We start from the raw sequence: 26,848 nt of genomic DNA on the forward strand, positions 1-26,848 counted from the left end.
TTTTTACCCGGCCTATACGGTATGGTTTTTCCTTTGTACATAGCTGGAGCGGGTCCGAGGAGCCTGTTAGATAGGCATAGCGGGGTAGGAATAATAATAATAATAGGATGTCCTACTTTTCTGAAATTTCAACTGTCGCCTAGGTGAAATTCATTTTTAGGAAAAGGCTTGAAATTCGAAATTGAAAAATTTCATTCCGAAACCCTATTCAGCATAGCTTGAAAGTTCAGTCGCCTGCCTGCCGCGGCGGCAGATCCATGACAGTGCATTTAGGACATGAGAGCTGGAGCAGCACTGTGTACCGAATACTTACCCCACATTGAGGCAGCCACGATCTCGTCCGTGTGCTACAAGGCTCGGGGGAGACAGGGATCCTCGTCGGGCCGGTGGTCAAAATCTCCGTTGAACCGCCGGGTTGGCCGGTTGTACAAGTACTCGTACCACGGAGTCACGGACAGTACCAACCCGAGCCCTTACAAAATCTCCTGCCTCATCCTTCACTTACCATTCTCTGCCACCATAAAGGATCAAATTAGACCCAGCGCCCAAGAGAGCGAAAGCTCGACTCAACCTGTCACCTATTCCATCACTCCCACCACTCTGGCCAGACCGATTTCTGACCTCTCGACCATGTGCTCTCGATCCCAGTTAGGGTCTGAGGAATGGACACCCCAGCCTTCCACTCGAGCCAAGCTCTGCGACCTCCTCTTTCTCCTCTTTCAAATGAACGATTGACGCAGTCCTTTTTACCGCCCAAGCTTGCCCAATCGCTGTCGAGGCAACGGAATCGGACGAGTTCCGTAAAGGACTCTGGTCAGGCAAAGCCAGACCCAACATGAACCGTGGTTCCATGATTTGCTCGAGGCTCGCAAGAACCCGTCGTTCGGGAGCCGTCTTCGCCGCCCGTCCGGTGAAATTGACCCACGGGGCGCTGATTGCCATCGAAAGTAGGGGCCTCGAGTTTCTGTGAGGTAATACGGAGACTGCTCGTGGTAACCTTGGTGCCTGTGCCTGCATTCATGAGCTGTCCCTGCTGTCTTGCTGACCCCGCGGGCGATTTTCGCTTGCCCGCGCTAATGCCTCCATCGCTCGGGACTTTTCGGAACCCAAGTGTCCACGTAGTTTGGCCGGGCAAGCCCACAACTCGAAGGCGCTGAAAAATTCTCATGCTCTCCGTATGTCTTGCATTTCCGCCGTACTCCGGTTGTGCAAGGAAGGAGGAAATATTCCTGCCATTGCTCCTGCCAGTCTTCAGCGGCACAACTGGCGTTTGCAGGATCTTCGATGTGGCTGACGGGCGGTCTGACTGAAGACCAATTGGGAGGGCGTGAGAGGCCGATACCGGTCGGCTGGCGGCAACAGCTCATTTACGAGCTGCTGCTTGCTGTTGGCATGCCGCGGAACAATGGAAGTCGATGACTCCTACTGCGCTGTTTCCATGAGGTGGAGCAGAATTGGCCGAGTTGCAGAAGGCAGATCGGATGTTTAAGGCCGCGTGCTGGCGTCCCGCCGTCTTCGGGTGATGTATTCATACAGACGCATTCACGAACCCCCACGGGGTGGAGTGATAGACGGGGTACGGTTGCCAGCCGGTCGCTGTTTACCCCGCCTCAAGCAACTTCACGTTCATCATGGATGCTCTGCAGCCTTCGGAAAGATACCTGATTGTGCACTCTAAGCGTTCTGAGTACCTCATCTTACTTCGTACAGGGCGACACAGGCAGACCCAGCAACCACACAGGCAATGTTCCACAAGCCTCAAGTTCTAGCCCCGGGTTGCGGCGTCGCCCATAGTGGAGAGTCATGAACCGCGGTGATGGATGCGGTCCAATACAATACATACAGCATGTGCAGTTTTTGTGATTACCCACAAGCCAGTCCCGGCGACCAGTGCCGTCGTGGACGTTTGAAACACTGGCAGAACAATCGATGCTCGGCCCCTCTCCGACCAATTGCGCCCAATGGCAGGGAATATCCGTGCTGTAAGGCGATCTCAAAACCGCTCGCAGGCCATCCGATGCTCCCCATAGGCTGACCGAACAGAGGGACCACGCCAATGCAAGATAAGTATCGGACGGCCTGTGATTGGGTAGCCGCATCTGTGTCTGTGATGATTCTTTTACACCACCCTTTCCCGCCCTCATACTTCATACAGAGGCTGCCGAAAGCAGCACTTCGGGAGGCGACATGCAGCGTGTCAGTAATACTTTCTGGCCTCGATCATTGGGCCATTCTTCGGGACACCCGCCGCCGTTGGTCGGCCTTACTGTTGGTTGACAGCCCTTCTGAGCCAAGTGGTGTTGAATGACGTCGAGTGATGCACATGCTTTTTAGAACCTGCCAGGGTTCAGAATAATAAGAAAGCTGAGTGAATATGGGTTTCAAAATGGATTCGTGGCCCGCGTGCCCAAACCCGGTATATCATTCAAACTCATTTCGACAACGAATTTACCTTCGGGTTTATTATCCTCGTTCCACATATTCCTCTCACCCGTATTCTTTTTAAAGTGTAGGCGAGCGCAACCTGGAAGTGCATGTTCCTGGCGATACCGGCGGACGGGGTCCGAAGGGACTTGCTCCAAGATCGGCGCATGAGCAGGCGACATCGGCTGCTGGTCTTTGAAAACGACTTGCTCTGATTGGCTCAGATTTGAGGAAAGTTGGCGCAACTTTTTTTGATCCCAGCAGCTGGACAGGGATCCATGGGAATCGTGCTGTGGATGCGTGCTGCATGCAAAGCTTGTGGATCTTGGACTAGCCTGAATCGAACATGCAAGATGCAACCCTAGTGTGGGGTGCGTTCATGAAGCCACCGTCGACTCTGTTTTCATCGTGAATTTCTTTTACACACAAAATTTTTACAGAAGTCCCTTACAGGCTCTCAGCATGCACATATACCTCTAGAGCAATAGAAAGCAGATACCGTGAGGGAAATAGCTACACGTGTATGTAGAATATTTTCCTCGAGTAACGTTACCACCCATACAACCGTTGCTGAAGACCGAAAGATGCTGCTACATGTAGAATAGGCAAAGTTGACTCCTTTTGCATGTTCCAAGCGTCTAGGCTCATCTGTAAACAGGGACTCTAAAGTGCGCCCTGCACAGGAAAGGTCTAGGTGTCCAACTTCATATTCCAATAGGCCCTCGTGAGCTTGAGCTCATACCTAGCAAGGCTTCCGGATCACATCAAGTCGATCAAAGGCAGTAAGTAATAAAAGGGCCAGCAACTCGTTTGCAGGACAATTTTCCCATGATACTTTAGCTACAGGTAGTTCCTCTGACTTTGTTTGAAGGAGACCGAAGCCATAGACATAACCTAATTCAGCGAACTCTCTGTGTCCACCAAAGTCGACTTCCCATCGACTCAAACTTAACACCGCTCACCTCTCACCAGAAACAACGGATGTTTTGCCGCAGCGCAAATTGAAGCGACAGGTAGGGGTTCCATTCTAATAAGTGTATTGTCACAATGGGTTGGCTCGTCTGTTAGATCCTGCCATCCCCAGATGCGTTGTGCCAGAGGTAGTCGCATGGTCCCGGCTGGAGCGGGAGAGGCTGCTGTATGTACATACGTGTACTCGACCGGCGCACTGAATGAATAGCAGACCCACTAATATCAGGCTGGCCGGGGTGGTGAGCCGAGCAGCGGCGCTCCCCTCCTCCCCCCACCAATATTGGATGCGAACTCGCCCTCAACGCCGACTGGCACATGTCATGCCTCAGCGTTTGCTGCTATTCCACTTTCTGCCCCTGCATCCATTTTCATTGCCTTGGCTAGTCCTGCTCCGCTTCGGTCGCCCAGTCCCCGTCCCAATTGACAAGCAAAGACATCCCAGATCCAGTGCGCAAGCCCTTTTTTGGGGGAGTCTGTGGCTGGTTTACGTTACCCGCTGGCTCCCGTCTTTTGCACCGGGCGGCGACCGAGCCCATCATAAAAAGCAGTCTCGCCACCCTTCCGGGCGCGATTCCCCCCTTCCCTCTCTTTTTCTTTCATGAATCCTTAACTCGCTATCCGGTCTCGTCTCGTCCGGCAGCCAGCCCAAGCAAAAGCGTGCACAAGCGACTTTGTTTTCAGTCCACTCAGTCTATCGGTAAGTCGCTCTTATTAACTAGCAATGCCTTTTCTGCCACTCCACACAACTGCTTTACCGCGGGAGACGAGATATGCAATCCGATGGGGCCCAATGGTCTGGTCTGCTGGGAATTCGACATCCTCCTTCTACTCAATGGTCGCACACATGTAGCCCCTCCTCGACGAGAGACCGGCCGCCCAGCAATCAAAGACGCCACAGATCATCCAAACATGCCACTTCGCAAGCAAAAAACTGGCCCCAGGGCCATCAACCAAGCATATGCGAGGTAAACCCGGCAGTTGCACGACTACGGCGAACTGTGCATCGTACCGTCCCCGAGCATGGAAGACGATTTGGACCATCTTTCCCCCTTTGGCCCGAAGCGGATAAGACATTATGGATTGGCATGTGGGATGCTGGTGGGATGGTGGGGGGCCGACCGCCCCCGCTCTCTGCGTCCCGGTTTCGGCCTCTTTGGGGAGCGCATTGCACCTCTCCCAGCGCCGACTAGCTGGCTCGAATCATCGAGAACAACATCAATGCTGTATCGGCCGAGGGACTTGTTACGTTCTTCCCGATCCCGCCCCGGGCAACATGTTCCGCACTCTATCAGATAGCCGGACGGCCATCGTATGGAGGACGCACGATAAGGCGCCGCAACCTGTCGTCATCCCGCGTGGCACGGGTCCGGCATTGCTTGGCTCCCACTCCATTGCATCACCAGCTTGGGATGGCCCACAAGGGTCTTTGCAGGTCTCACTGGGGTGCGGGCACCGTATCATGCAGCTGCGCAGCTCTGGAAACTGCGGAGGCGCTAGCCACAAGCACTGCGACTCACATGGTCACGATCAACCAATGCTTGCGCCAATTCCAGACTTTGGCGCTTGGAAGCCTGCCAGCAAACCAATTGGTGCGAATTCAACGCTATCTGTCCTTGCTGCCTGTTGCCACAGACGGCGCGATTCCATGGTGCTCGGCGTAAACCTCGTTACTCGCCGCGTTCTGAACTCTGGCCAGCCCGCTACCCGAGGATATGCAGATTGTCCAGCCATAACATCCCTCTCATCTCACGCCTGCCTGCCGTTCTATTGCATTATTTTCACGTATCCGCAATCTCTTAGCTAACCTTCCTCGCTCCTCATCAGATAGTCTCACCGTTTCAGAATTTCGCAGCATCACTTCGGTATCCCGCCTGCTTGTGCCAGATTCGGGCCGCGGCAGCCAAGGCACACGAGCCCTAGTGGAACCCCCGCGCAGGCGTCTCAAAAGCAACGCTTGCCTAGCATGGGTGTGGTCAACGTGGCCCAGGATTTTGATGATCGACAACTACATCTCGAAGCCGAGTCGGAGCCATACCATCCCTATGAGTATCAAACCGAGAACAACACCTCGTGGGCAGGCGCCCTTCCGGTGAAGCAGTACGTATTCCATCCGCGTGACCCAGGTGCTCCAGCGGCTAACTCGCTCACCCAGGGGTCTGTATGACCCTTCCCTCGAGAAAGATGCCTGTGGTGTAGGCTTTGCTTGGTAAGGCTCGACTGTTGATCCAGCGGCCTAGTCTGTCATGCTAACAGCAAAAAGCCATATCAAGGGCAAGCCTAGCCACAAAATCGTCAGCGATGGTAGGTTCCCCATTCCTTCGGCAGGTTTCACGGGAGACTGACTCTTGAAGCCCGCAACCTTCTGTGCAACATGACCCACCGGGGTGCCGTGGGTTCCGATGCACGGGATGGCGACGGTGCCGGTGTCATGACGTCCATTCCCCACAAGTTCTTTGTGAAAAACTTTGAGCGCGAAGTAGGAATTAAGCTTCCTCCTCCGGGCCAGTATGCTGTGGGGAACGTGTTTTTCAAGCCCGATCAGGAGACGTTGCACGAGTCCAAGCGGCAGTTGGAAGACATTGCCGAGTCGTTGGGCTTGAGGGTCCTGGGATGGCGAGAGCCTCTTGTGGATTCTAGTCTCCTTGGTCCTGCTGCAGCATCTCGGGAGCCCATCATTCTACAGCCCTTCGTTGTGCTCGAGTCTGCCTATGGCTCTGGGAACGCGCCCGAGGTGACGGACCCAGAAAAGTTTGATGAGAAACTGTTTGAGAGGCAACTCTATGTCCTCCGGAAGCGGGCCACTCATACAATCGGGCTCCAGAACTGGTTCTACATCTGCTCCCTTTCCAACAAGAATATTGTCTACAAAGGGCAGTTGGCGCCAGTTCAGGTTTACCAATACTATTATGATTTGGTGGATGCCTCCTATGAGGCCCACTTCGCCCTCGTGCACTCTCGCTTCTCCACTAACACGTTTCCCTCATGGGATCGTGCCCAGCCTCTGCGGTGGGCGGCTCACAATGGTAGGCAGTAGACCACATCCAGCAGGCGGCAGCGAGGTGCTAACGGCTGCCTCCTTAGGTGAAATCAACACTCTCCGCGGTAACAAGAACTGGATGCGCGCCCGCGAGGGTGTTATGCAGTCCGACATTTTCGGCGAAGAGCTGGAGATGCTGTACCCCATCGTCGAAGATGGCGGGTCGGATTCGGCTGCCTTCGACAACGTCCTTGAGTTGCTCACCATAAACGGTGTGCTCTCCCTCCCCGAAGCCGTGATGCTCATGGTTCCCGAGGCCTGGCAAGGGAACACATTGATGGATCCCAAAAAGGCCGCCTTTTACGAGTGGGCCGCGTGCCAGATGGAGCCCTGGGACGGCCCCGCCCTGTTCACGTTCGCCGACGGCCGGTTCTGCGGTGCCAACCTTGACCGGAATGGGCTTAGGCCATGCCGTTTTTATGTGATGGATGACGACCGGATCATCTGCGCCTCGGAAGTCGGCACCATCCCCGTTGAACCTGAGAGGATTGTCCAAAAGGGCCGCCTGCAGCCCGGCCGCATGCTTCTCGTTGACACCCAAGCTGGCCGTATCATTGATGACAGCGAGCTGAAGGCTGCCGTGTCGAGCCGTCACGACTTCAGAGCTTGGCTCGATGAGAACTTGATCTCGATGCCAAATGTGCTGGAGAAGATCTCCGAGGACAAGAACATTGCTTTGGCCGCGAAGCCGGATGAATCAAAACTGCAGGAAGACCCGTTGCTTCATGCGTTTGGCTACACCTTTGAGCAAGTCAGCTTGCTGCTCGCGCCCATGGCCTCGGACGAGAAGGAAGCGCTCGGCTCCATGGGCAACGATGCTCCTCTTGCCTGCTTGTCGCAAGCTCCCAAGCTTCTCTACGAGTACTTCCGCCAGTTGTTCGCCCAGGTTACCAATCCGCCCATCGATCCCATCCGAGAGTCGATCGTCATGTCCCTCGAGTGCTACGTCGGTCCCCAAGGCAACCTCCTGGAGATGGATGCGAGCCAATGCGGAAGGCTGCTTTTGCCCAGCCCCATCCTCTCCATCGAAGAGTTCAACGCCATGAAGAACATGTCGACCATCTACCCCGAGTGGACCGTCAAGACCATCGACATCACCTTCCCGAAGAAGGAAGGTGTTCAAGGCTACATCAAGCACCTGGACTACATCTGCAATGAGGCCACTGCTGCCATTGAGGCTCGTGATCGTATCATCATCCTTTCTGACCGCAACACTTCCAGTGACCGAGTCGCCGTCTCGACTTTGCTTGCCGCCGGCATGGTTCACCATCACCTTGTCTCCAACAAGTGGCGTGCCATGGCTGCGCTAGTCGTCGAGACCGCTGAGGCGCGTGAAGTGCACCACATGTGCGTTTTGCTCGGCTATGGCGTGGATGCCATCAACCCGTACCTCGCCATGGAATGCATCTTGAAGCTCAATAGGGAGAAGCTCATCAAGAAGAAACTTACCGACGAGGCTCTCATCAACAACTACAAGCATTCCTGCGACGGTGGAATTCTCAAGGTCATGAGCAAGATGGGTATCTCTACCCTTGCCAGCTACAAAGGTGCTCAGATCTTCGAGGCGCTCGGCGTCGACGACAGCGTCGTTGACCGCTGTTTCCGCGGGACCGCCTCCCGTATCAAGGGTGTCACTTTCGAACTCATTGCCGAAGATGCATTCCGTTTCCATGAGCGCGGCTTCCCCTCGCGGTACACGGTCGGTGTCACTGGCCTCCCCGAGTCCGGCGAGTACCATTGGCGTGATGGCGGCGAGGCACACGTCAACGATCCCACGTCCATCGCCAACATCCAAGACGCAGTCCGCACAAAGAACGACAAATCGTACGAGGCCTATTCTTTGTCCGAGTATGAGCAGATCAAGTCTTGCACCCTCCGCGGTATGCTCGACTTCAAGTTCGAGGATTGCAACCCCATTCCCATCGACCAGGTGGAGCCATGGACCGAGATTGTGCGGCGATTCTGCACTGGCGCCATGTCCTATGGATCGATCTCGATGGAATCGCACTCCACTCTGGCCGTCGCCATGAACAGGCTTGGCGGCAAGTCCAACACCGGTGAGGGAGGTGAGGATCCCGAGCGTTCGCAGCGCCTGCCTAACGGAGACACAATGCGCTCTGCCATCAAGCAGGTTGCCTCCGGCCGCTTCGGTGTCACTTCCGCCTATCTTGCCGATTCCGATGAGCTCCAGATCAAGATGGCGCAGGGCGCCAAGCCCGGCGAAGGTGGCGAGCTCCCTGGACACAAGGTCTCCAAGTCCATTGCGCGCACCCGCCATTCCACCCCTGGTGTTGGTTTGATTTCGCCTCCTCCGCACCACGACATCTATTCCATCGAGGATTTGAAGCAGCTCATCTACGACCTCAAGTGCTCCAGCCCCCGCTCTCGCGTCTCGGTCAAGCTAGTGTCTGAGACCGGTGTCGGCGTCGTCGCTGCTGGCGTGGCCAAGGCGAAGGCTGATCACATTCTGATTTCGGGCCACGATGGTGGCACCGGCGCTTCCCGGTGGACGGGTATCAAATACGCCGGTCTCCCCTGGGAACTTGGCCTGGCTGAAACCCATCAGACACTAGTTCTGAACGACCTCCGTGGCCGCGTGGTGGTCCAGACTGACGGCCAACTCCGTACTGGACGTGATGTTGCTATCGCCTGCCTGCTCGGCGCCGAGGAATGGGGCTTTGCTACAGCTCCTCTGATTGCTATGGGCTGTATCATGATGCGGAAGTGTCACTTGAACACCTGCCCCGTTGGCATTGCCACTCAGGATCCTGAGCTTCGCAAGAAATTCACCGGAACGCCCGAGCATGTCATCAATTTCTTCTATTATGTCGCCAACGAGCTCCGTGCCATTATGGCCAAGCTTGGCTTCCGCACGGTCAATGAGATGATCGGTCACGCCGAAGTGCTCAAGGTCCGGGACGATCTGAGGACCAACAAGACCGCCAACATCGACCTCTCCCTTATCCTCACCCCGGCCCACAAGCTTCGGCCGGGTGTTGCCACCTTCAACGTCCGCAAGCAGGACCACCGTCTCTATGTCCGCCTCGATAACAAGCTGATCACCGAGGCCGAGTTGACGCTAGACAAGGGCCTGCCATCACGGATCGAATGTGACATTGTCAACACCGATCGTGCCATGGGTACTTCGCTCTCCTACCAGATCTCCAAGCGCTATGGTGAAGCTGGGCTGCCCATGGACACTGTCCATGTTAACATCAAGGGGTCTGCTGGCCAGTCATTCGGCGCCTTCCTCGCCCCTGGTATTACGCTGGAGCTTGAAGGTGACGCCAACGATTACGTGGGCAAGGGTCTGTCCGGTGGTCGCCTCATCATCTACCCGCCTCGGTCGGCCGTCTTCAAGGCTGAGGAGAATATCCTGATTGGCAATGTGTGCCTGTACGGAGCCACAAGCGGCACATGCTTCTTCCGTGGTGTCGCCGCAGAACGATTCGCTGTCCGTAACTCGGGTGCCACGGCAGTTGTTGAGGGTGTCGGTGATCACGGTTGCGAGTACATGACCGGCGGCCGCGTTGTTATCCTTGGCAGCACGGGCCGTAATTTCGCGGCAGGCATGTCCGGTGGCATCGCGTACGTCCTTGACATTCAGCAAGACTTCTTGTCCAAGCTCAACATGGAGATGGTTGAGGCTTCCGGCCTGGAAGATCCCGAGGAAATCGCCTTTGTCCGCGGCCTGATTGAGGACCACCACCATTACACTGGCTCAGAGCTCGCCGCCCGCATCTTGGTGGACTTCAACCGCGCCCTTCCCCGGTTTGTCAAGGTGCTGCCTGTTGACTACAAGCGCGTCCTTCAGGAGGAGGCTGCTAAGGCGGCCGAGGCCAAGCGGGCTGAGTACAATCTCCCCGTCATCTCGGGCGTGCCCAAGGAGGAGAAGAAGGAGAAGAGCGCCAAGCTTCTGGACATTGAAGAGAGCATCAACGACAATGCTGCTGACAAGAAGAAGGCTCTTGTCTTAGACAAGACCAGAGGCTTCATGAAGTACCAGCGGCGGTCCGAGAAGTATCGCAGTGCCAAGACGCGGACCAAGGACTGGGCCGAACTTTCTCAGAGACTCGACGAGGACGAGCTCAAGTACCAGTCTGCTCGCTGCATGGACTGTGGTGTGCCCTTCTGCCAGTCCGACACGGGCTGCCCCATCTCCAACATCATCCCCAAGTGGAACGAATTGGTCTTTGCCAATCAGTGGCGTGACGCGCTGAACCGTTTGCTCATGACCAACAACTTCCCCGAGTTTACTGGCCGCGTCTGCCCGGCTCCTTGCGAAGGCGCATGCGTGCTTGGTATCAACGAGGACCCGGTCGGCATCAAGTCGATCGAGTGCGCCATCATTGACCGTGGATTCGAGATGGGCTGGATGGTGCCAAACCCGCCCAAGGTCCGCACGGGCAAGAAGGTTGCCATCATCGGATCCGGCCCCGCCGGTCTCGCCGCTGCGGATCAGTTGAACAGGGCCGGCCACACCGTCACCGTGTACGAGCGGGCCGACCGCCTCGGCGGGCTGCTCATGTATGGTATCCCCAACATGAAGCTTGACAAGCGCATCGTCAAGAGACGCACGGACTTCATGGCCGCCGAGGGAGTCAACTTCAAGACGGGCGTCACGATTGGAGAGGACATCAAGCTCATGGACCTCAAGGCGCAGAACGATGCCGTCATCATCGCGACGGGCGCGACGGTCGCTCGCGACCTTCCCGTCAAGGGACGGAACCTCGAGGGAATCCACTTTGCCATGGAGTTCTTGCACAAGAACACCAAGTCGCTGCTGGACTCGGAGCTCACTGACGGCGCCTACATCTCAGCCAAGGACAAGCACGTCGTTGTCATTGGCGGTGGCGACACCGGAAACGACTGCATTGGCACGTCAGTCCGCCACGGTGCCAAGTCGGTCATCAACTTTGAGCTGCTGCCGCAGCCGCCGCCGGAGCGGGCGCGCGACAACCCGTGGCCGCAGTGGCCGCGCATCTACCGCGTCGACTACGGGCACACCGAGGTGCGCCAGCACATGGGCAAGGACCCCCGTGAGTTCTGCATCATGTCGGAAGAGTTTGTCGACGACGGCAACGGAAGGGTCAAGGGCATCAACACGGTGCGCGTCGAGTGGACCAAGTCGCCGAGCGGCGGCTGGGACATGAAGAAGGTGGAGGGATCGCAGCAGTTCTTCCCTGCGGACCTTGTGCTCCTGTCGATGGGCTTCCTCGGACCCGAGGCGCGTGTTCTCGGCGACGAGATCGAGAAGGATGCGCGCAAGAACGTCAAGACGCCGCCGGGCAAGTACTGCACCAACGTCGAGGGCATCTTTGCTGCCGGCGATTGCCGCCGCGGCCAGTCACTCATTGTCTGGTAAGTTCATCTGCAACTTCTGTGTTTGTATTGAAGATGCTGACACATTCCGTTTCAGGGGTATCAACGAGGGTCGCCAGGCTGCGCGCGAGGTTGACCTGTACCTCGAACATTGCACCAACTTGCCGGTCACGGGCGGTATTGTCAAGCACACGGCCAAGGAGATTCTCCCCAAGGCCCAGGCGGTGGCAGCATAAGTGTTCCCACCCCGCCACAAAAGGATGGATGGACGACATTTCCATGAACGATGTGCTCTTTCTTTGCCTGCATCCGGGTTTCTGAAGGGTCAGGGCGGGATTTCGTAGGACTTGTTGTTTTCCTTTGATATTGATACCATCATTTTCACGCATAAGCATTAGCAATTTATGGGGTGCACAGAGGTTTGTGGATCGCGTTGGTTGTGGGCTGTTTTGAGGGGCGGTGGTTTTTGGGTGACTTTCTGGATGCGAAGGTCTCGATGCATTGGTGATGATATGGCACTTTAACGGGGCCTAGGTTTGGGTGTCTGTCTGCATTTCGCCCCTGCATTTCGACGTTAACGTTAGCATTGATCTTGCATGTATATCAAGAAGATCTTCAAAAAGATCTTATGCTCCATATAAAGTACAAAACTACTGCACCATTGACTTGTCCTTCGTTACGTACTCGGACGCCAAATGTCAAGCGACGAGTACAGAGCATAGCGAACAGGCTCATCAGTTGGAACTGTGGATTCACTGGATTGTTGTTGTCGGCCAGGACTCCGAGTGCACGTGGAACATCAATTGGTCAATGGCAAACATCACAGGAGTCGAACAGGAGGAGCACTGGAGCAGTGGCTTTAGCTTGGATGTTAGCGCGGTACTATTGGTGGCATGTCACATGCGCAGCAATTGCCCGGTCAATTGGCGAAAATCTATCAGGATATCCTTGAAGCTACCAAGTTGACAGTAAGGGGAATAGAGGTTTGTCACTGCCTCTGCAAGTTCAAACTACGCTTCGGCATTGTGAATTGCTTAGAAGCTAGCTAACGAGGGAAGGAGCGATGGGCGAGGCTCGAGTAGAGGCCTAACGTAAATACCGGTACCGGGCCTCCCATGTGTCTAGTGTGGGGGGACAGCTTAGTGGGTCATGACGACGGAGCTGGGATTCGCAGCTTTTCTTGATTTCCTGCCTCTCGAGTCTTGACTCTCTTCAACAATGATTCAGTTTCAACAAGTCCTGGCATAATTTCAACAAGCGGGTGGTTTTTGGCATCTTTACTCAATGCTGGACCACGACACAATTGTGCCCCATTTAATACTCCAGCGATAAGGTACCCCGTACTACACCACCGGCAACAATGCGCTTCGGCAAGACACTGCGGCAGTCGGTCTACGCGCCGTGGAAGGACAAGTACATCGAGTATGCCAAGCTCAAGACCTTACTGCGTGAAGACCGGCACGAGGATGACGACGAGCCCTGGACCGACGACGACGAGAAGCGCTTCTGCGATGAAATCTTCAACACGCAGCTCGAAAAGGTGGCCCAGTTCCAGGCCGAGAAGGTCGACGAGCTGCGACGCCGAGTCGACGGCGCCTTTGAGAAGCTCAAGGAACTGCCCACGGCTGAGGATGGTGCGCAAAAAAAGACCGATGCAGATACCCAGCGGCTCAAGGACCTCGAGGCCGAGCTCGACACCATCACCAACGAGGTCAAGGAGCTGCAAAAGTACAGCAACCTCAACTACACGGGCTTTCTGAAGATTGTCAAGAAGCACGACCGAAAACGCGGTGACCGCTACAAGATCCGACCGCTCATGCAGGTCAGCCTGTCGAAGCGGCCTTTCAACTCGGAACAGGCCTACTCGCCGCTGCTCAACAAGCTGTCGCTCATGTACTTTGCCATCCGCCAGCAGCTTGAGGAGCCTGGTGCTGCCGACGCCTTCCCCGTCGACCCCGACAGCCAGCCCGAGACACACAAAGGCGAGCGGTACACGGCCCACAAGTTCTGGGTGCATCCAGACAACCTGCTCGAGGTCAAGACGTACATTCTCCGCCGCCTGCCCGCGCTGGTCTATAGCGAACTGTCGGCGAAGGAAGTGGACGGACAGCAGGACCCGACCATCACCTCGCTTTACTTTGACAACGCCAAGTTTGAGCTCTACTCGAAAAAGGTTGAGCGAGAGGTGGAGGCCTCGTCGCTGCGCCTTCGCTGGTACGGCCAGCTGAGCGAGCGGCCCGATATTTTCCTAGAGCAAAAGATCGTGCACGACAACGGCAGCAGCGAGGAGCGCAAATTTGTCATCAAGGAGAAATATATCAAGCCCTTCCTTGATGGCGAATACAAGATGGAGAAGTCGGTGCAAAAGATGGAACGGAAAGGGCAGAAGGCCGAGGACGTCGACGAGTTTCGGTCGACAGCGAGCGCTATCCAGGAGTTTGTTCGCTCGCGCAAGCTCGAGCCTCTTGTGCGAGCCAACTACGTGCGGACGGCCTTCCAGAAGCCCGGCGATGACCGCGTCCGCATCTCAATCGACACGGACATTGCCTTCATCCGCGAGGACACGCTGGACCGTGACCGCCCGTGCCGCGACCCCAAGGACTGGCACCGCACCGACATTGACAATGCTAACATGACGTACCCCTTTAGCAACATCAACCAGAGCGAGGTGTCTCGCTTCCCCTACGCCGTCCTTGAGATCAAGCTCAAAGAGGACAGCAGCAACCCCAAGAAGCGGCCGTCGTGGATCCAGGACCTGATGGGCTCCCATCTGGTGCACCCGTGCCCGCGCTTCTCCAAGTTTGTCCACGGCACCGCCTCGCTCTTTGAGGACTACGTCAACCGCCTCCCTTTCTGGCTCAGCGACCTGGACATTGACATCCGCAAGGATCCGCAGGTGGCCTTTGAGGAGGAGGAGGAGCGGCGCGCCCGGCGGGCCGAGAACGAACAGGTGGTGGGCAGCTTTTTGGGGACCAAACTAGGGTCATACAAGCCCTCGCGCAGCTCACCCGTGGCCAAGTCTTACCTGGCCGAGCGTCTCGCTGCCGATACCGACACCAGCACCCATACCCCGGTCTCCGCTACCGTTCCGCGGGGCAGCGTCGCCGCCGGCGCCGGGGACGAATCGGGCGAGCCAAGCGCCACTACTCCACAACAACAACAGCAGCAGCAACAACAGCAACAACAACAGGAACATCTTCTCCGGACAAGTGCCCAGCATCAAAGCATGAACTACGGCACCCTTTCCTCCATCTTCCCGGGCTTCTCCCTCTCCAAGTACGGCCTCTCCCGACGCCGCCGCCAACAACGAGAGTCAGGCGCCGCGTCCCTCCCTCCGGGCGTTGAAGAGCCTGAGGAGTGGCTCAAGAACGCCGGCCCGCTGCAGATTGAGCCCAAAGTCTGGCTGGCCAACGAGCGCACATTTCTCAAGTGGCAGCACATATGTGTCTTGCTCGGAGGGCTGGCCGTCTCGCTCTACTCGGCCGGCAGCGTCGTCGTCGTCGACGGCGGGAGTGGGAAGGGCAAGGGGCATGCTGGTAAAGGCGGTAGCAATGTGGTTGCCCAGGCCATGGGCATCGTCTTTATCGCCATTGCGGCCTTTGCCGGTGTCTGGAGCTGGTGGCTGCACAAGAAGAGGCGGGAGATGATTGTTGCGAGGAGTGGGAGGGATTTTGATTTCCTCCTTGGTCCGCTGGTGGTGGCGGGTGCGCTGATGGTGGCGTTGGTGGTTAACTTTGTTTTTGCGGTGAGTTTTCTTTTGCTTCTCTCTTTTCCCGTTGTCTCGCCTACCCTTTGATGCTGACTTTTTGATCTGAGCAGTACCGAAAAGCGTTTGCTGACCACGGGGCCGGCGGGATGGAGGGGATGACGATTGGAGTGAAGAATGGGAGCGGCGGGCTTGAGATGGGCGAGTTGCGGTGATAGGGCTGACTGGTGGGAGAGTGCTGTTCGCAGTCGAGGGCCATGCCGGTCCGTCTGACTCGTGTCCAGGTGGCTATCCGGACTGGTGACTTGATTGACCGTGCCACGATATGTTTGGTGTAAAGTTGTGTGTGACACTAGGTTGCTGTCTGCATTCTTTGGCGCCTCGTTGGGAAACATAACGGGATGCGGTTCAACCCTTGACGGTGATAAGTATCTGCCGTGTGGGCATTGTTGGGAGGAGGGGGACAGGCGGAATAGCATTGCTGCTGGTAGATTGCTTGGACAGACTTTGGCGGGCATGAGTTTGAATACCAAGACGTACATACCTAATCCCGCCATGTCCTGCTGTCTTCCACGTTGGTCCGGGGAGTACTGTCTACCTCAAGTTTGGGGGGTATATTGCGAGTAGTGGACGTCTGACATTATCTGGGACCGGCCGGCATCTATCAGGTCGTTGTTATATGGAAACATTATGCGAGGTTCCCTTCCCCCCGAGGATGACGTCTGGAATGTTGCGATTGGCAGCATAATGCAAGGAGAGACGGGCACAGCTACGAGGGATGGAACTGCGGTCCCTTCATTCTGCATCTTTTACTGTCGGTTTAGCATTCCTAACACCCTTCAGTCCTTTCTTGACTTTCGACTTGTCTTTGCTCTCTTCCAGTCTGGATGTACCTCTTCTTTTGTTGTGTATATGGCATCGCAGAGTTGTCAAGCATTAACACTGAGAACGATTCATACCATACCTAGGTAGGTACTTTGTGTTAACCTCGGCCTTTCGGTATCCGCTCTGCCCTGTGACGGAGAAGTCCGCAAGCTCATGTGCCATATGCCATGACTGGATCAATTTCCCAGTCCCGTTAAGGGGGGAAGAAAAGGGGAAGATAGGAGGTAAGTGGAAAGAGGGGGCAGGGAAGAGGGTGACATTCTGGAGGACGGCCAGCACCCTCTTTCCTTTTTCCTCTTTTCTCTTGGCTCTTCGCCTCCTCCGCGTCTCTTGACTTTTTGAGGATTGTCACGCAGAGGTTCAGGGCGAGCACAGGCACCTCATACGATAAAAGCCTAGAACGAATCCCCAAGACCCGACCACCCGGTGTGGTTTACACGACAGCATGGGCGACGTTGTCAGGGGTGTACCTGACGCCACACATTGTTTTAATATCATATCATTTCTGTTTGGCCGCCCTCTTTGGTATCGGGCACCGTTTTTTTGTGTTTTGGTAGCACAGCATGTTAGGCCTTGATGTTTTGGCTGTGGGGGAGGAAGTCCTCGTCACGCGCGAACATAGGCAGCCACTGCTCATCAGGCAAGACTCGGATAGGGGCTAGGACTGTTATTGTTGTCTCTTGTGAGATGTTGTAGACGTGGTACCAGGTTTCGGTCCGGATGGACTCAAGATCAGTCACTCGGGCGCAACGTCCGCAAGTGTGTAACCGTGACTGGTTCGCCTGGGCCGAAGCCGTGGCTTTCACTTTGTGATACCGTGCTTCAGTGTGGAACGATTGTTTACGAGTGTCACAGCGGTCAGTACTGCCGATGGGAGGGAGAGGCAATGCCCGAGGTGTCGAGGGAATCTTGTAGACATTCTACTATGTAAATGCTAAGTCCATCTAGTTTGAGAAGGGTCCATTCTTCCATTCTTCGGACCATGAATGAGACACGGCTATATGCCGAGCGAGACAAACGTCAGGTGTCCCAGGAGGCTAAAGGCGGTTTCGGCAGGATGATGATGCCAGACGAGGAGAATGAGGTCGGTAAAACGAACTTGATGTCAGATCACAAGTAGGGAGACACCGAGACAGCAATCTGCCGTGTCTCAAAGGTAGCGAGTGTTGTCAAAGAGCGAAACTTCAAGTTTCCCACCACCAAAAAGTAGAGATGGCAACTAAACCTAGCAGCAGTAAACGAAGGCGGGAGTCAAGAATCAAGACATTTATTCCTACACTGTGGCAAGCACATCTACATCGGGGAAACAAGAATTTATCCGCCACAACATACCCGCGGACAACACGGCAAAGCAAGCAAGGAAAGATGGAAGGCTAGATCCCGAATGGCCGGCAACAACCCAAAAGAATGCCTCACGGGACGGGACCCTGCATCGCGATACCGATGCAACTAGGCATCCTAACGTTGCTAGCGGAATTTGAAGGCTGTCATCGCGGGGGCGGCACATTCACCGACTGGCTTGACAGATGATGATTCCCCTTACACATACCAGGGAAAACAGACAGTCAGATGCGGCACGTTTTTGCCTCAGAACAGTATATACATAGATACTTGTGAGGAAAAATACGATCCATAGTCATGGCTTGTCGATACGAAGTTGGGTGTGGACGATCGGGGCTCATCGTGTCGCAATGATGTGGCTCATCTTGGATGTGAGCACTGCGGTATGTATGTACATACATACATGCACACAGCGTGACCTTTGGATGTATGAAAGATACGTGCAGATGTCGAGGGCTGTACGGAGTATGCAGACGCCTATACCCGGGCTCTGATATCATCTACATACCCCCAGAGCTGTAAACAAGGAAAAAGGAGGCAGGGCTGTCTGCCGCCGGAGATGCAGATGCAGCCTGCCAGCTTGTCTGCTCGTTAGGTGGCATTTTCCGTCGCAGCAGTCAAACTCGACAAAGCTGCGCTCCCGTAGTTTAGCTCTCCTCGAAGGCTCGAACTGGTTGCGGTGGCTGCAAGCCGCATCAGTGCATGCAGCTGAAGCTGTTGGCCGTGTACCGTACTGTTTGTGAAGCAGATTGATTGCATTTGGCGCTCGGACGCCTCGTGTTTCTTGATGCTATTAGAGTTGATATTCACTTTCCCAAGTCAGCGGAGGTCGTTGCGGGAGTGAGTTGGCAGAGCGTAGGTATTGGCAACCGCTCTTAGGTAAAGACCGGGCCGTGGCGAGATGACATTCCCAGCTTGTCGGATTTCCCAGGATGACCTAGTACCAATCCTCAATCCAATCGGGCCAAAAGACGGACGGTGCCATTCCCCTGGGCCGGAAAGATCAAGATGAAAGATGCGTCCGGACGAGGCTTGGTTCTGTTGGGTGGCAAAGCAGACACGGCTATATCGTCCCAGTCCACGGCACCGGGCGCAGGAGCGGTGACTTGCGGTCCGCCAGTCACCCAAATTTGGTGGAATGTGTCGGGTCTGCAGGTTTGCGTACTCAAGAGGAGCGTCCTGCACAGTGTCTAATAACACTAGAACTGATGAGTGACGCACCCATTTAGTACTGATTACGAACTAGTAGTGTAGGACAGATGACAGCGGAAACTGTTCATCGGTCTTGACTGTGCGTTTTAGTTCCGTCATTTTGGGCTCACCGTCCGAAGAGAGCCCCAGCCTTCCAGTTAGTCTAGTGCACTCCGTACTCTATGTAAAATGCAAAGACGTCAAGTCGTTGCTTTGGCTTGTAGGCTAGAATGAACGTCATCCAATGCCTCTGGTGTTTGCAGTTCCTGGTAACTACATCTGAGAGTCAGGGCAAGGCGCCTTTGAGTCAATGGTGTTGTAGTCTCGATAGCCGCTCGGCTGGTCGATGTCGGCATTTATCGGACGTCTGTGAAGAAGCGCGGCCTGTTACGAGATGTCTAAGGTATTGTACAAACGATTATTGTCGTTCTGGAGGTCAATGCAAGCGAATCTGATACTCATCAGTGTGATTGGCATGCTCGAATCTAGTAATATCTCGTACATACGGATACACCAGCACTTACCATTGACTGATGATCAACATTTTAAGTTCAAACTCCACAGTGCACCGCAACCGGCCACTCGGAGAGCGCACGGTCCAACCTGTCCTTTGCTGTGGGACACGCCGACACGGGAACGGTCCTCGAGCGCTCCAAGTCGGAAACAGAGTCTTGGTGAGGGAGGTGACTTTAACGTTAGGTGGGTGACATTGGTGGGCGCAGCAAGAATTCGAGTCCCAAAATTGGGCCGGCGCTGAGTGAAGCTGCCTTGGAATCAACAGACCTCCTAAAACCTTTGGAGTTCAGCCCTGACTGTATAGTGGTCAGGTCGCTTGCTTTTGTGACCGATGATAGGTTAGTGCTCATAGTTTGATACCCTGCCATCGGTACGGAGTACATAGTCCGAGGCTCGATGACTTTGAAACCACGGCTTTGCCTTCCATGTTTATCGGGGCCCCGTCCACGTGTAAAGTTCGGCGCGCCAGGCTGAAATGGCAGTTTGAATGTAAAAACTCTCTGTAAAATGCGGCCTTTCTTCGGCATCAGTCAAAACCGGGTGGGTGTTTGGACGACAAGCCAGCGCCAGCCGGACGGCAGAGAGACGACCCCTGAACTGCGAACTGCGGGCGACAGGCGTGCGAGATTTGTGGCTGGCCCAGCGGCTTGTCGGAGCGAACCCTCTGCAATGCCAGCGTCGCATCAGTGGAGTCCACGAGTCTCGCTTCTCAACGTCCATGGTCGCCGTTGGATTTTTGATTGATGAGAATCATGGCTTCTTTCGTCGTCATCTTTTCCTGTCTTTGTTGACTTTTTATTATCCGTTCCCTCAATAAGAGAAGTCGGCACCGAGATCTGGCTGCCTTGGCCCGTCGGGTAATGCTTCGGGAAGGTCACAAAGGACTCGACAGACCCGACCCTGTGAGTTCAATCCACGGTTCATAGACAGTTTGTGAACGGCCGCGAGACTGCGGCAGAACCTGAACCCTGGATCAGGAAAAGAGTGGGGTGGAATCCATCTGACCAACGGGATGCTGTCAACCAAGGACCCCGTGTGGCGGAGAAACGGCATTAGGCCCGGACGGGAATCGACCTGGCCACTGCGCTTCGAGCTCCCAGCAGTATACGAAGCACTGTCTGCTCCACCTTCCCGCTAAGCCGGGAAGCCACCTCCGCCACTCAACAGCCGACCCACCCACACCACGCGAGGTGTCAGACCAGACAGATGACACCAGCATCCCGGTTGCACAGTGTCCAAGCGCAATCAACCAAACTGTGCAGACCAGATTGACTGGAATCATCACGGTGACTGGTTTGGTTGACCTCCACCCGAGGTGCAACTCTGCCCATGCACAAGCTGGGACCTCGAGCCCACATTCATTTCCAACTCCCCTGCTTTCCTGCACCCCCCTTCTGGCTTCCGCGGGAACGCAACCAAAGGCGCTGATTGTTCTCTTCTTTCTCCCTTTTGCCCTTCACCACATTCCAACACGGCCCGAGACCATTTTTGCGGCCAGTTCGCAGACAGAGAATCAGCTGGTACAAATCAGCGTAGCGCTGATACAGCGACCCGAACAGCGGCAAGACAGTGGTAGCACCAGCCCACTGGCTGGGACGAACGCCGCAGAGCACGACCCCGTTCTGGTCTGACGCTGCCCAATAACAGCGCACCGGATCCGACCGTGCTCTTGCAAGCAATCCCGTCACTCTGGTTTCTGGGTCTCCCACTCGACCTCTGCTCCAGCCTCTCAAGAGTCTCAGCAAAAACCAACTCGGTCCCAGCAAATCCAAGCTCCTCCCTTCCCGCACAACTCGCCAACCCAAACACATCGGCGCCGCATCATCGGGTCGGCGACAGAGACAAACTCGGGACCGGCCGTCTGAATTGGACTCGGGTAATTCCATCATTTTTCTTGGTTTTTGGCCTTTGTGTGTTCTGCTCTGGGCGTCGGGATCGCCGATTTTTCATGAATTTTTTGTTTGTTTGATTCTTTTTGTTCTGGTGCAGGCGTGCCGCATCTCTTGAGTAAGTGGCCACGACGCATGTCCTATTTACATCTGCACGCTGTCATCCGCACCTTGGGCCTCGCACCAGCAAGCGCCAAAGCTGCGGCTTGAGTTGACTAGTTGTTGTTTTTGCCGACCGATGCGTCTCTATGCACGCCGACGCTGATCCGTTTGTCTAGCGCCTGCCGGACCCGTCACAAACATCCCATAACTTCAAATCCGTAGTTGCAGACCACCGTCTAGGAGAGGTTTACGATTCTGGTCGTGGGAATTGGGCAAAGATGGGTGCACCAGTTGTTGCCTCTGCCGGCCACATCATGCCGGCCCTTGATGCCGACCTCAACTCGAAACCGGCCATTGTTCACAGGGATACCAAGGGCGGCCGGAGGCTCTGGTATGTCCTGAAGGTTATCCAGCAACCTGAGCGCGCCAGAGCATGCGGATCGGGGCCCAAGTGTCAGTAGAGTTCTGTGCTTTCTACAGATTGGCCGTCGTGTCTAACCTCTTTGGCAGCATCGGCTGATCGCCGCCCCGTTGACCCTCCGCCCGTTGTGGAGCTGCGCATTTACGAGGGCCAAACGTTCGAACTGGCACAGGAAAAGGATATCACCTTCCTGTACAATGCCAACTTCTTCCTCTTCGCAACTTTAGAACATGCCCGCGTGATCGCGCACGCGCGCGGCGCCCCCGCGCCCACTAACACGCCTCCCGTACTCACCGGTATGCCCGTGTCTGGCATGGCGTATCTGGACCGCCCGCAGGAAGCCGGCTACTTCCTCTTCCCGGACCTCTCAGTAAGACACGAAGGCCGCTACCGTTTGACGTTCAATCTCTACGAAGAGACCAAGGAGGACAAGGACAAGGACTTGGAAGTTGAGGGCGACGGCAAGGCCATCGTTCCCGGTCTGAACACGGCCAATGGGGGCTCGTTTGATTTTCGGATGGAAGTGAAGTCGCAGGAGTTTATCGTATACAGCGCCAAGAAGTTCCCTGGTCTGGCCGAGAGCACGCAGCTCAGCCGAGTGGTTGCCGAGCAAGGGTGCCGTGTCCGGATTCGCCGCGACGTACGCATGAGGCGCCGGGATGGCAAAGGTACGGGAGATTACGACAACGCCGAGGACGAATATGCCCGAAGGAGAAGGACGGCCACACCGGATACTCGACCTGACTACAACCGCGCGCGATCCATGAGCGGTAGCGTGGAGCGCACACCGTACTCGGCCGACTCACAACGCCGGCCGTCCATTGCCGACTACCAGTCGCAGTATCCGCCCCAGAACCCGCCGCCAGGCGGACACTTGCAGTTCCTGGGCGGGAACTCGACTCCGCAGTATCCCGCGCAGGCTCCTTCAAGCTTCGCCCAGCCGCCCTCGGTTCCGGCGTCGCCGCTCTATCCCCCGAGCCAAGGGGCCGCTCCTTACCCGTCGCAGTCGTCATATCCCCCTCCGCCTCCGCCACCGCCATCGTATCAGAGGGAACGGACGCCGAGCAATCCTCCGCCTCCGCCACCGCCATCATATCAGAGGGAACGGACACCGAGCAATCCTCCGCCTCCTCGCAGGGATAGCCTGCAGCAGGATTACCGGCCTCCTTCCGGATCCGCAAGTGGACCTGTGACACTACCGCCTCTGAGCCACCTGTCATCGTATCCGCCCACGCCGAGCCAGACTCACATGCCGCCACCGAAGCCGCAGATGCCGCCTCGGCTGCAGATTGACGGGAACATGGCTAGCGCGAGCCGGCTCCCGTTGCCCAGCCCAACATCGCTGCTTAGGCCTAGCGGGTCCAGCGGACCGGTGCTCAATCCCCACTATCTCCCGCCGCCGGCTCAGTATGCGGGAACAAAGCGTGCGCATGACCAGACCTTCAGGCATGACGATGGGCAAGTGAGGTTCCAGGATGGTGCGCGGGACAAGGGCCTGTCTGAAGACGCACACCCGTCTAGCACCATGGTGTATAGGCGTGCCGACGGCACTCACAAGTCTGTTCCCGATTCCTGGTTCGGTCAACCCTGAAGAATCAAACCAACAGCTAGGCGGCCGCAGAGGGTTAATCGCCTTGGGTCAATTTTCGGATGGTTTGGTGTTGGGCGTCCCTTGTTGGATAACTGTAAATATGGGAGGTCCATATTTTGCTTTTGCTGTTCTATGGTCCTGCGGGACTGCCTACCTGCTTGCCTGGCTTTTCAACTTTGCTTGGCTCAGATTTCGACTGGACTCGGCTCCGTCTAGATTACTCGGATCTGCAGGGCTCAATGCCGGTCTTGATTGTTGGTTTGGTTGGTCCTCGCTTTTCTGGTTTGCTATCCTTTTCTTTCTTTGTCTTCGCACCTTCATTTTTTTTTTTTGCTTGGGTGGATACCTCACAGTTACGTATACACCCAACCTTCTTTTTGGTTTCCTTGCCTTCTGTTTCGGTTCTAACGTTACTATCATACACGAGTGGACTTTGGTAGTGGGGTTCATTGGAGATGCTGGACAAAACAGAACATATCTATGTACACTCCGGGGCCGACATTGTTGCAAGAGCCACGCAATGCTACAGTAGGCTGGGGATTGTTTACTGGGAATCCTCCATCTGTCTATGTACTTCATGAGCCGGGGACACATGCATCTGAGACTTGACATCTCTTTATCTCGGTTTGTACAGGAATATTGGGGGATTAGTTTTGTGCATATTGGTTTTCGAGATGGAAATATCGAGTAATGACAAACGTCAAGTACGGTACCTGTCCGTCTGGCTCGTCGAGCAGTGTGAGGTGTGTTAATCTTGGACGACTTGTCTGATTGGCTCGAGCTGTTGTGCCTGTGCCGACCGTTGCGGTTGCCCGGTGGCTGCATCGACAAGGTGTGCTCGAGCCATCTGGGGAAGACTCCTGGGCAACGTCAATAACATTGCAGCACGACCACCTCGAACAGAACCTGGTGTCTTATTCTTGCAATGTGCGCCACTTGTGCAGTCAGTTGCTAAGCTCACTCTGATTGATTCCGCATTGCGTGCATCTCGGGATATCTTCCCAAAGATTGCGCTCAATCAATTCCATCTGGTGATTTGCGACGTTCCTCGGTTTTGCCGAGGCGACAGCCCGTCCGCAAAAAGTAAACAAAACACCCTGCACCCTTTCTTCCCTTTTACCTTCCTCACCACACCGGATCGAGCACACGCTGAGACATCTCCAGCGCCACACGAGAAGCCACAAGAGACACCAAATCAAACCATCGCGGTTCTTGCAACCACATATATCAGTCAACCTAACACTTCATAAGGATACTAGTCCTATACATGTGCCCAAAAAATAACAATGCCGCCGCCCTCTCGCTCTCAGAACCAAGCCATGCCCCGGCACCAACACCATCAACCTGTCCATCCGCACCACCAGGATGATGATGCTCACAACCACCATCAACCGCCTCGTCCTGCCCCGCCACTGAGGACGTACACCTCGTCCTCGGGCATGGCACCGAGAAGCCGCTTCGTCGAAGGGTCTATGAATGACCGCGTCAGCGCGGCGCCTCCGCCGGGGTTCTTGGGGCCCGAAATGACCAGCGCTAACGCGAGCGAGGAGGCCGAGAACTGGGAAAGGCGGTATTACCCCCCTTCGTCGTCTTCCAACAACCACAACAACACGTTGCGCCGGCCTAGAAGCAGCGCCGGTTGGAGTGTGCGGAACCTCAACACGAAGAAGGGAGGAGGAGGAGGCGGCTTCTTCCTTGCGCCGTTGTGGGATGGGGTCAGGGAGAAGCTGAATCTGAGGGCCGCCAAATCTTCGGGGAGTATCGGGAAAATGATGATGATGGGTACCAGCGGGAGCGTCGGGGTGGAGAATGGGAATGGTAGTGGGAATGGACATGGGAATGGAAACGGAAAAGCAGTGAAGGGTGAGGTGCAACGGCAAGGGACAGCGCCGGCGGCCGGGATTGACGAGGAGAAGTACCCCAGCCGCGAGGAGGTCATGGAGAGCTATAAGAACCTGGTCGCGTCTGGCTTCTTTGAGACGCACGCTATTCGCGGCGGCAGACACCCACCGCGGACCGGGCCGGCCGTTCAGGGGACTCCCGCACCGGCGCCGGCTAACAAATCGTTTGCTGATCATATGGCCGCGCACCAACAACAGCTGCAGCAGCCGCAACAGGCCGCCTTAGCTTCTGCCTTGTCATCGCCGGAGCGACCCACCGCTAGCATACAGACTTGCCCCCCTCCGCTTCCCCTTCCCCCTCGCATTTCGTCGCAGCGCGGCCGCCAGTCACGCTACCCCCCGCTCTCCTCTCCTCAACGCGGCACCAAGCGCGGCGCGTCGCTGGATATGGCCGCCGACGCAGAAACGGCCACGCGCAAGCTCGTCAAGAAGCTGCGCCACTCGGCCTCGCGCATGTCGAACGAGCTGATGTGGTCGTCGAATCACACCCACACGGCGGCGGCCCCGCGGCTCTCGACGTCTTCCAGCCGTCCGGCTTTGTTCAGCAGCAGCAGCAACGCAGCGCCTCCCTCAGACACAATCTCCCCAGCCGCGGCCGTCACGGACAGCGAGACCCCTGCGAAGTCGGGGAAACTGACCAAGGCAAAGGACAAAGACAAGGAAACCCGCCGCCGCCGGATCCTGCTGGGCGGCCTCGGACGGAAGCAGCACCATCACCAGCCAACCGCCCCAGCAGCTGCCGAAACGGATGTTGACCCTGACGTGATGATGGTTGACCCACCGGAGCCGGAACAGCCCGAACAACAGTTCAAACCGCAGCAGCAGGAGCACAACAACAGGCCGCCGCACTACTACCACTACCACTACCCGCAGCGCCTGCGCACCAGCCCGAGCGTCACCAGCATGCAGCAGCAACCGCATGAGCCGCTGAGCGTGGTGCCCGACCCGAACCAGGGCATCCCCGGCGTGCCGAGGATCCCGAGTGGGTTGCGCCAGCACCCCCAGGTGACAATGGTGGTTGTGGAGGGTGAGGGCGTCATCGGGCAGGAGGAGATGATGGCGAGGGAGGAGAACAAGAAGGCGGCCGCGGGAAACAGGGATTCTGGGCTCGGACACGCGGAGGATGTCGAGAATATGCCTGTTGCGGTTGTGGGGTGGAACTGACTTTTTTATCTTCCCATTGTCAAGGGTTCTTGTTCGTTTCCATTTTCGACTTGTCTCCTTCTTCACGACGGATGAACGGCCTCGGTCTCATTCATTCGGCTTCCGGGCGGTTGAATACCCCCCCCTGGGTGGAAAGAGCAGGGTGGGTTGGTTTTTGTTCTGGTTTTATGACTGATTGTTTTGATGATTTGATGACGGTTTTTCTCTTTCTATCGACCCCCCTGACGACGCTTCATGACGCACATGATGACAGTTTACAATACTGTACATGTACATCCATATATACACTCCTGTAATGCAACTGCGGACAGGCAAGATAGGGATATATATATGTGCACTGCACGAACCGGTCTGGGGATGTCTTGTGGCGGGGCTTATTGGAAGAT

The 26,848-nt window shown here is 55.9% G+C and overlaps 8 protein-coding genes across 8 annotated transcripts; 5 read left to right on the forward strand and 3 right to left on the reverse strand.

The window, feature by feature from the left end:
• Nucleotides 1-109: 109 nt before the first annotated feature.
• N656DRAFT_525369 (uncharacterized protein) lies at nucleotides 110-775 on the forward strand. Its single transcript, XM_064809955.1, has one exon. It carries the CDS (start codon nucleotides 277-279, stop codon nucleotides 733-735), a length of 459 nt encoding a protein of 152 aa, XP_064664738.1. The 5' UTR covers nucleotides 110-276; the 3' UTR covers nucleotides 736-775.
• Nucleotides 776-1,433: 658 nt separating this feature from the next.
• N656DRAFT_525508 (uncharacterized protein) lies at nucleotides 1,434-2,323 on the reverse strand. Its single transcript, XM_064809957.1, has one exon. It carries the CDS (start codon nucleotides 2,142-2,144, stop codon nucleotides 1,698-1,700), a length of 447 nt encoding a protein of 148 aa, XP_064664739.1. The 5' UTR covers nucleotides 2,145-2,323; the 3' UTR covers nucleotides 1,434-1,697.
• Nucleotides 2,324-5,280: 2,957 nt separating this feature from the next.
• On the forward strand, nucleotides 5,281-12,091 carry N656DRAFT_525432 (glutamate synthase). Its single transcript, XM_064809956.1, has 5 exons — nucleotides 5,281-5,493; nucleotides 5,549-5,602; nucleotides 5,657-5,697; nucleotides 5,748-6,419; nucleotides 6,478-12,091. The coding sequence occupies exons 1-5, from the start codon at nucleotides 5,360-5,362 to the stop codon at nucleotides 11,796-11,798; spliced, it is 6,222 nt and encodes a 2,073-aa protein (XP_064664740.1). The 5' UTR covers nucleotides 5,281-5,359; the 3' UTR covers nucleotides 11,799-12,091.
• A 1,024-nt stretch (nucleotides 12,092-13,115) lies between these two features.
• N656DRAFT_802935 (SPX-domain-containing protein) lies at nucleotides 13,116-15,676 on the forward strand (the record flags this gene model as incomplete). The annotated part of the gene is made up of 2 exons (XM_064818301.1): nucleotides 13,116-15,500; nucleotides 15,575-15,676. The coding sequence occupies 2 exons, from the start codon at nucleotides 13,116-13,118 to the stop codon at nucleotides 15,674-15,676; spliced, it is 2,487 nt and encodes an 828-aa protein (XP_064664741.1).
• Nucleotides 15,677-20,449: 4,773 nt separating this feature from the next.
• On the reverse strand, nucleotides 20,450-21,473 carry N656DRAFT_525572 (uncharacterized protein). The gene has a single exon (XM_064809959.1). It carries the CDS (start codon nucleotides 21,281-21,283, stop codon nucleotides 20,753-20,755), a length of 531 nt encoding a protein of 176 aa, XP_064664742.1. The 5' UTR covers nucleotides 21,284-21,473; the 3' UTR covers nucleotides 20,450-20,752.
• A 190-nt stretch (nucleotides 21,474-21,663) lies between these two features.
• N656DRAFT_720655 (uncharacterized protein) lies at nucleotides 21,664-23,397 on the forward strand (the record flags this gene model as incomplete). The annotated part of the gene is made up of 2 exons (XM_064812455.1): nucleotides 21,664-21,838; nucleotides 21,896-23,397. 2 exons carry the CDS (start codon nucleotides 21,664-21,666, stop codon nucleotides 23,395-23,397), a joined length of 1,677 nt encoding a protein of 558 aa, XP_064664743.1.
• A 75-nt stretch (nucleotides 23,398-23,472) lies between these two features.
• Nucleotides 23,473-24,453, reverse strand: N656DRAFT_525531 (uncharacterized protein). Its single transcript, XM_064809958.1, has one exon. It carries the CDS (start codon nucleotides 24,220-24,222, stop codon nucleotides 23,548-23,550), a length of 675 nt encoding a protein of 224 aa, XP_064664744.1. The 5' UTR covers nucleotides 24,223-24,453; the 3' UTR covers nucleotides 23,473-23,547.
• N656DRAFT_525611 (uncharacterized protein) lies at nucleotides 24,413-26,596 on the forward strand. The gene is made up of 2 exons (XM_064809960.1): nucleotides 24,413-24,480; nucleotides 24,562-26,596. The coding sequence occupies exon 2, from the start codon at nucleotides 24,684-24,686 to the stop codon at nucleotides 26,460-26,462; it is 1,779 nt and encodes a 592-aa protein (XP_064664745.1). The 5' UTR covers nucleotides 24,413-24,480; nucleotides 24,562-24,683; the 3' UTR covers nucleotides 26,463-26,596.
• Nucleotides 26,597-26,848: the final 252 nt, after the last annotated feature.

The sequence above is a fragment of the Canariomyces notabilis genome (genome assembly GCF_033297395.1).
Source record: "Canariomyces notabilis strain CBS 508.74 unplaced genomic scaffold N656scaffold_49, whole genome shotgun sequence".
NCBI classification, from domain to species: Eukaryota; Fungi; Ascomycota; class Sordariomycetes; order Sordariales; family Chaetomiaceae; genus Canariomyces; species Canariomyces notabilis.

Bases quoted from the DNA above. Each gene is read 5' to 3' on its own strand.
- N656DRAFT_525432 (XM_064809956.1), top strand. From the start codon at position 5,360: ATGGGTGTGGTCAACGTGGCCCAGGATTTTGATGATCGACAACTACAT. The intron at 5,603-5,656 runs GTAAGGCTCGAC...AACAGCAAAAAG, and splicing joins TGTGGTGTAGGCTTTGCTTG to CCATATCAAGGGCAAGCCTA. The intron at 6,420-6,477 runs GTAGGCAGTAGA...CTGCCTCCTTAG, and splicing joins GCGGTGGGCGGCTCACAATG to GTGAAATCAACACTCTCCGC.
- N656DRAFT_525508 (XM_064809957.1), bottom strand. From the start codon at position 2,144: ATGAGGGCGGGAAAGGGTGGTGTAAAAGAATCATCACAGACACAGATG.
- N656DRAFT_525611 (XM_064809960.1), top strand. From the start codon at position 24,684: ATGCCGCCGCCCTCTCGCTCTCAGAACCAAGCCATGCCCCGGCACCAA.
- N656DRAFT_525531 (XM_064809958.1), bottom strand. From the start codon at position 24,222: ATGCAGCCACCGGGCAACCGCAACGGTCGGCACAGGCACAACAGCTCG.
- N656DRAFT_525369 (XM_064809955.1), top strand. From the start codon at position 277: ATGAGAGCTGGAGCAGCACTGTGTACCGAATACTTACCCCACATTGAG.
- N656DRAFT_525572 (XM_064809959.1), bottom strand. From the start codon at position 21,283: ATGATGGAATTACCCGAGTCCAATTCAGACGGCCGGTCCCGAGTTTGT.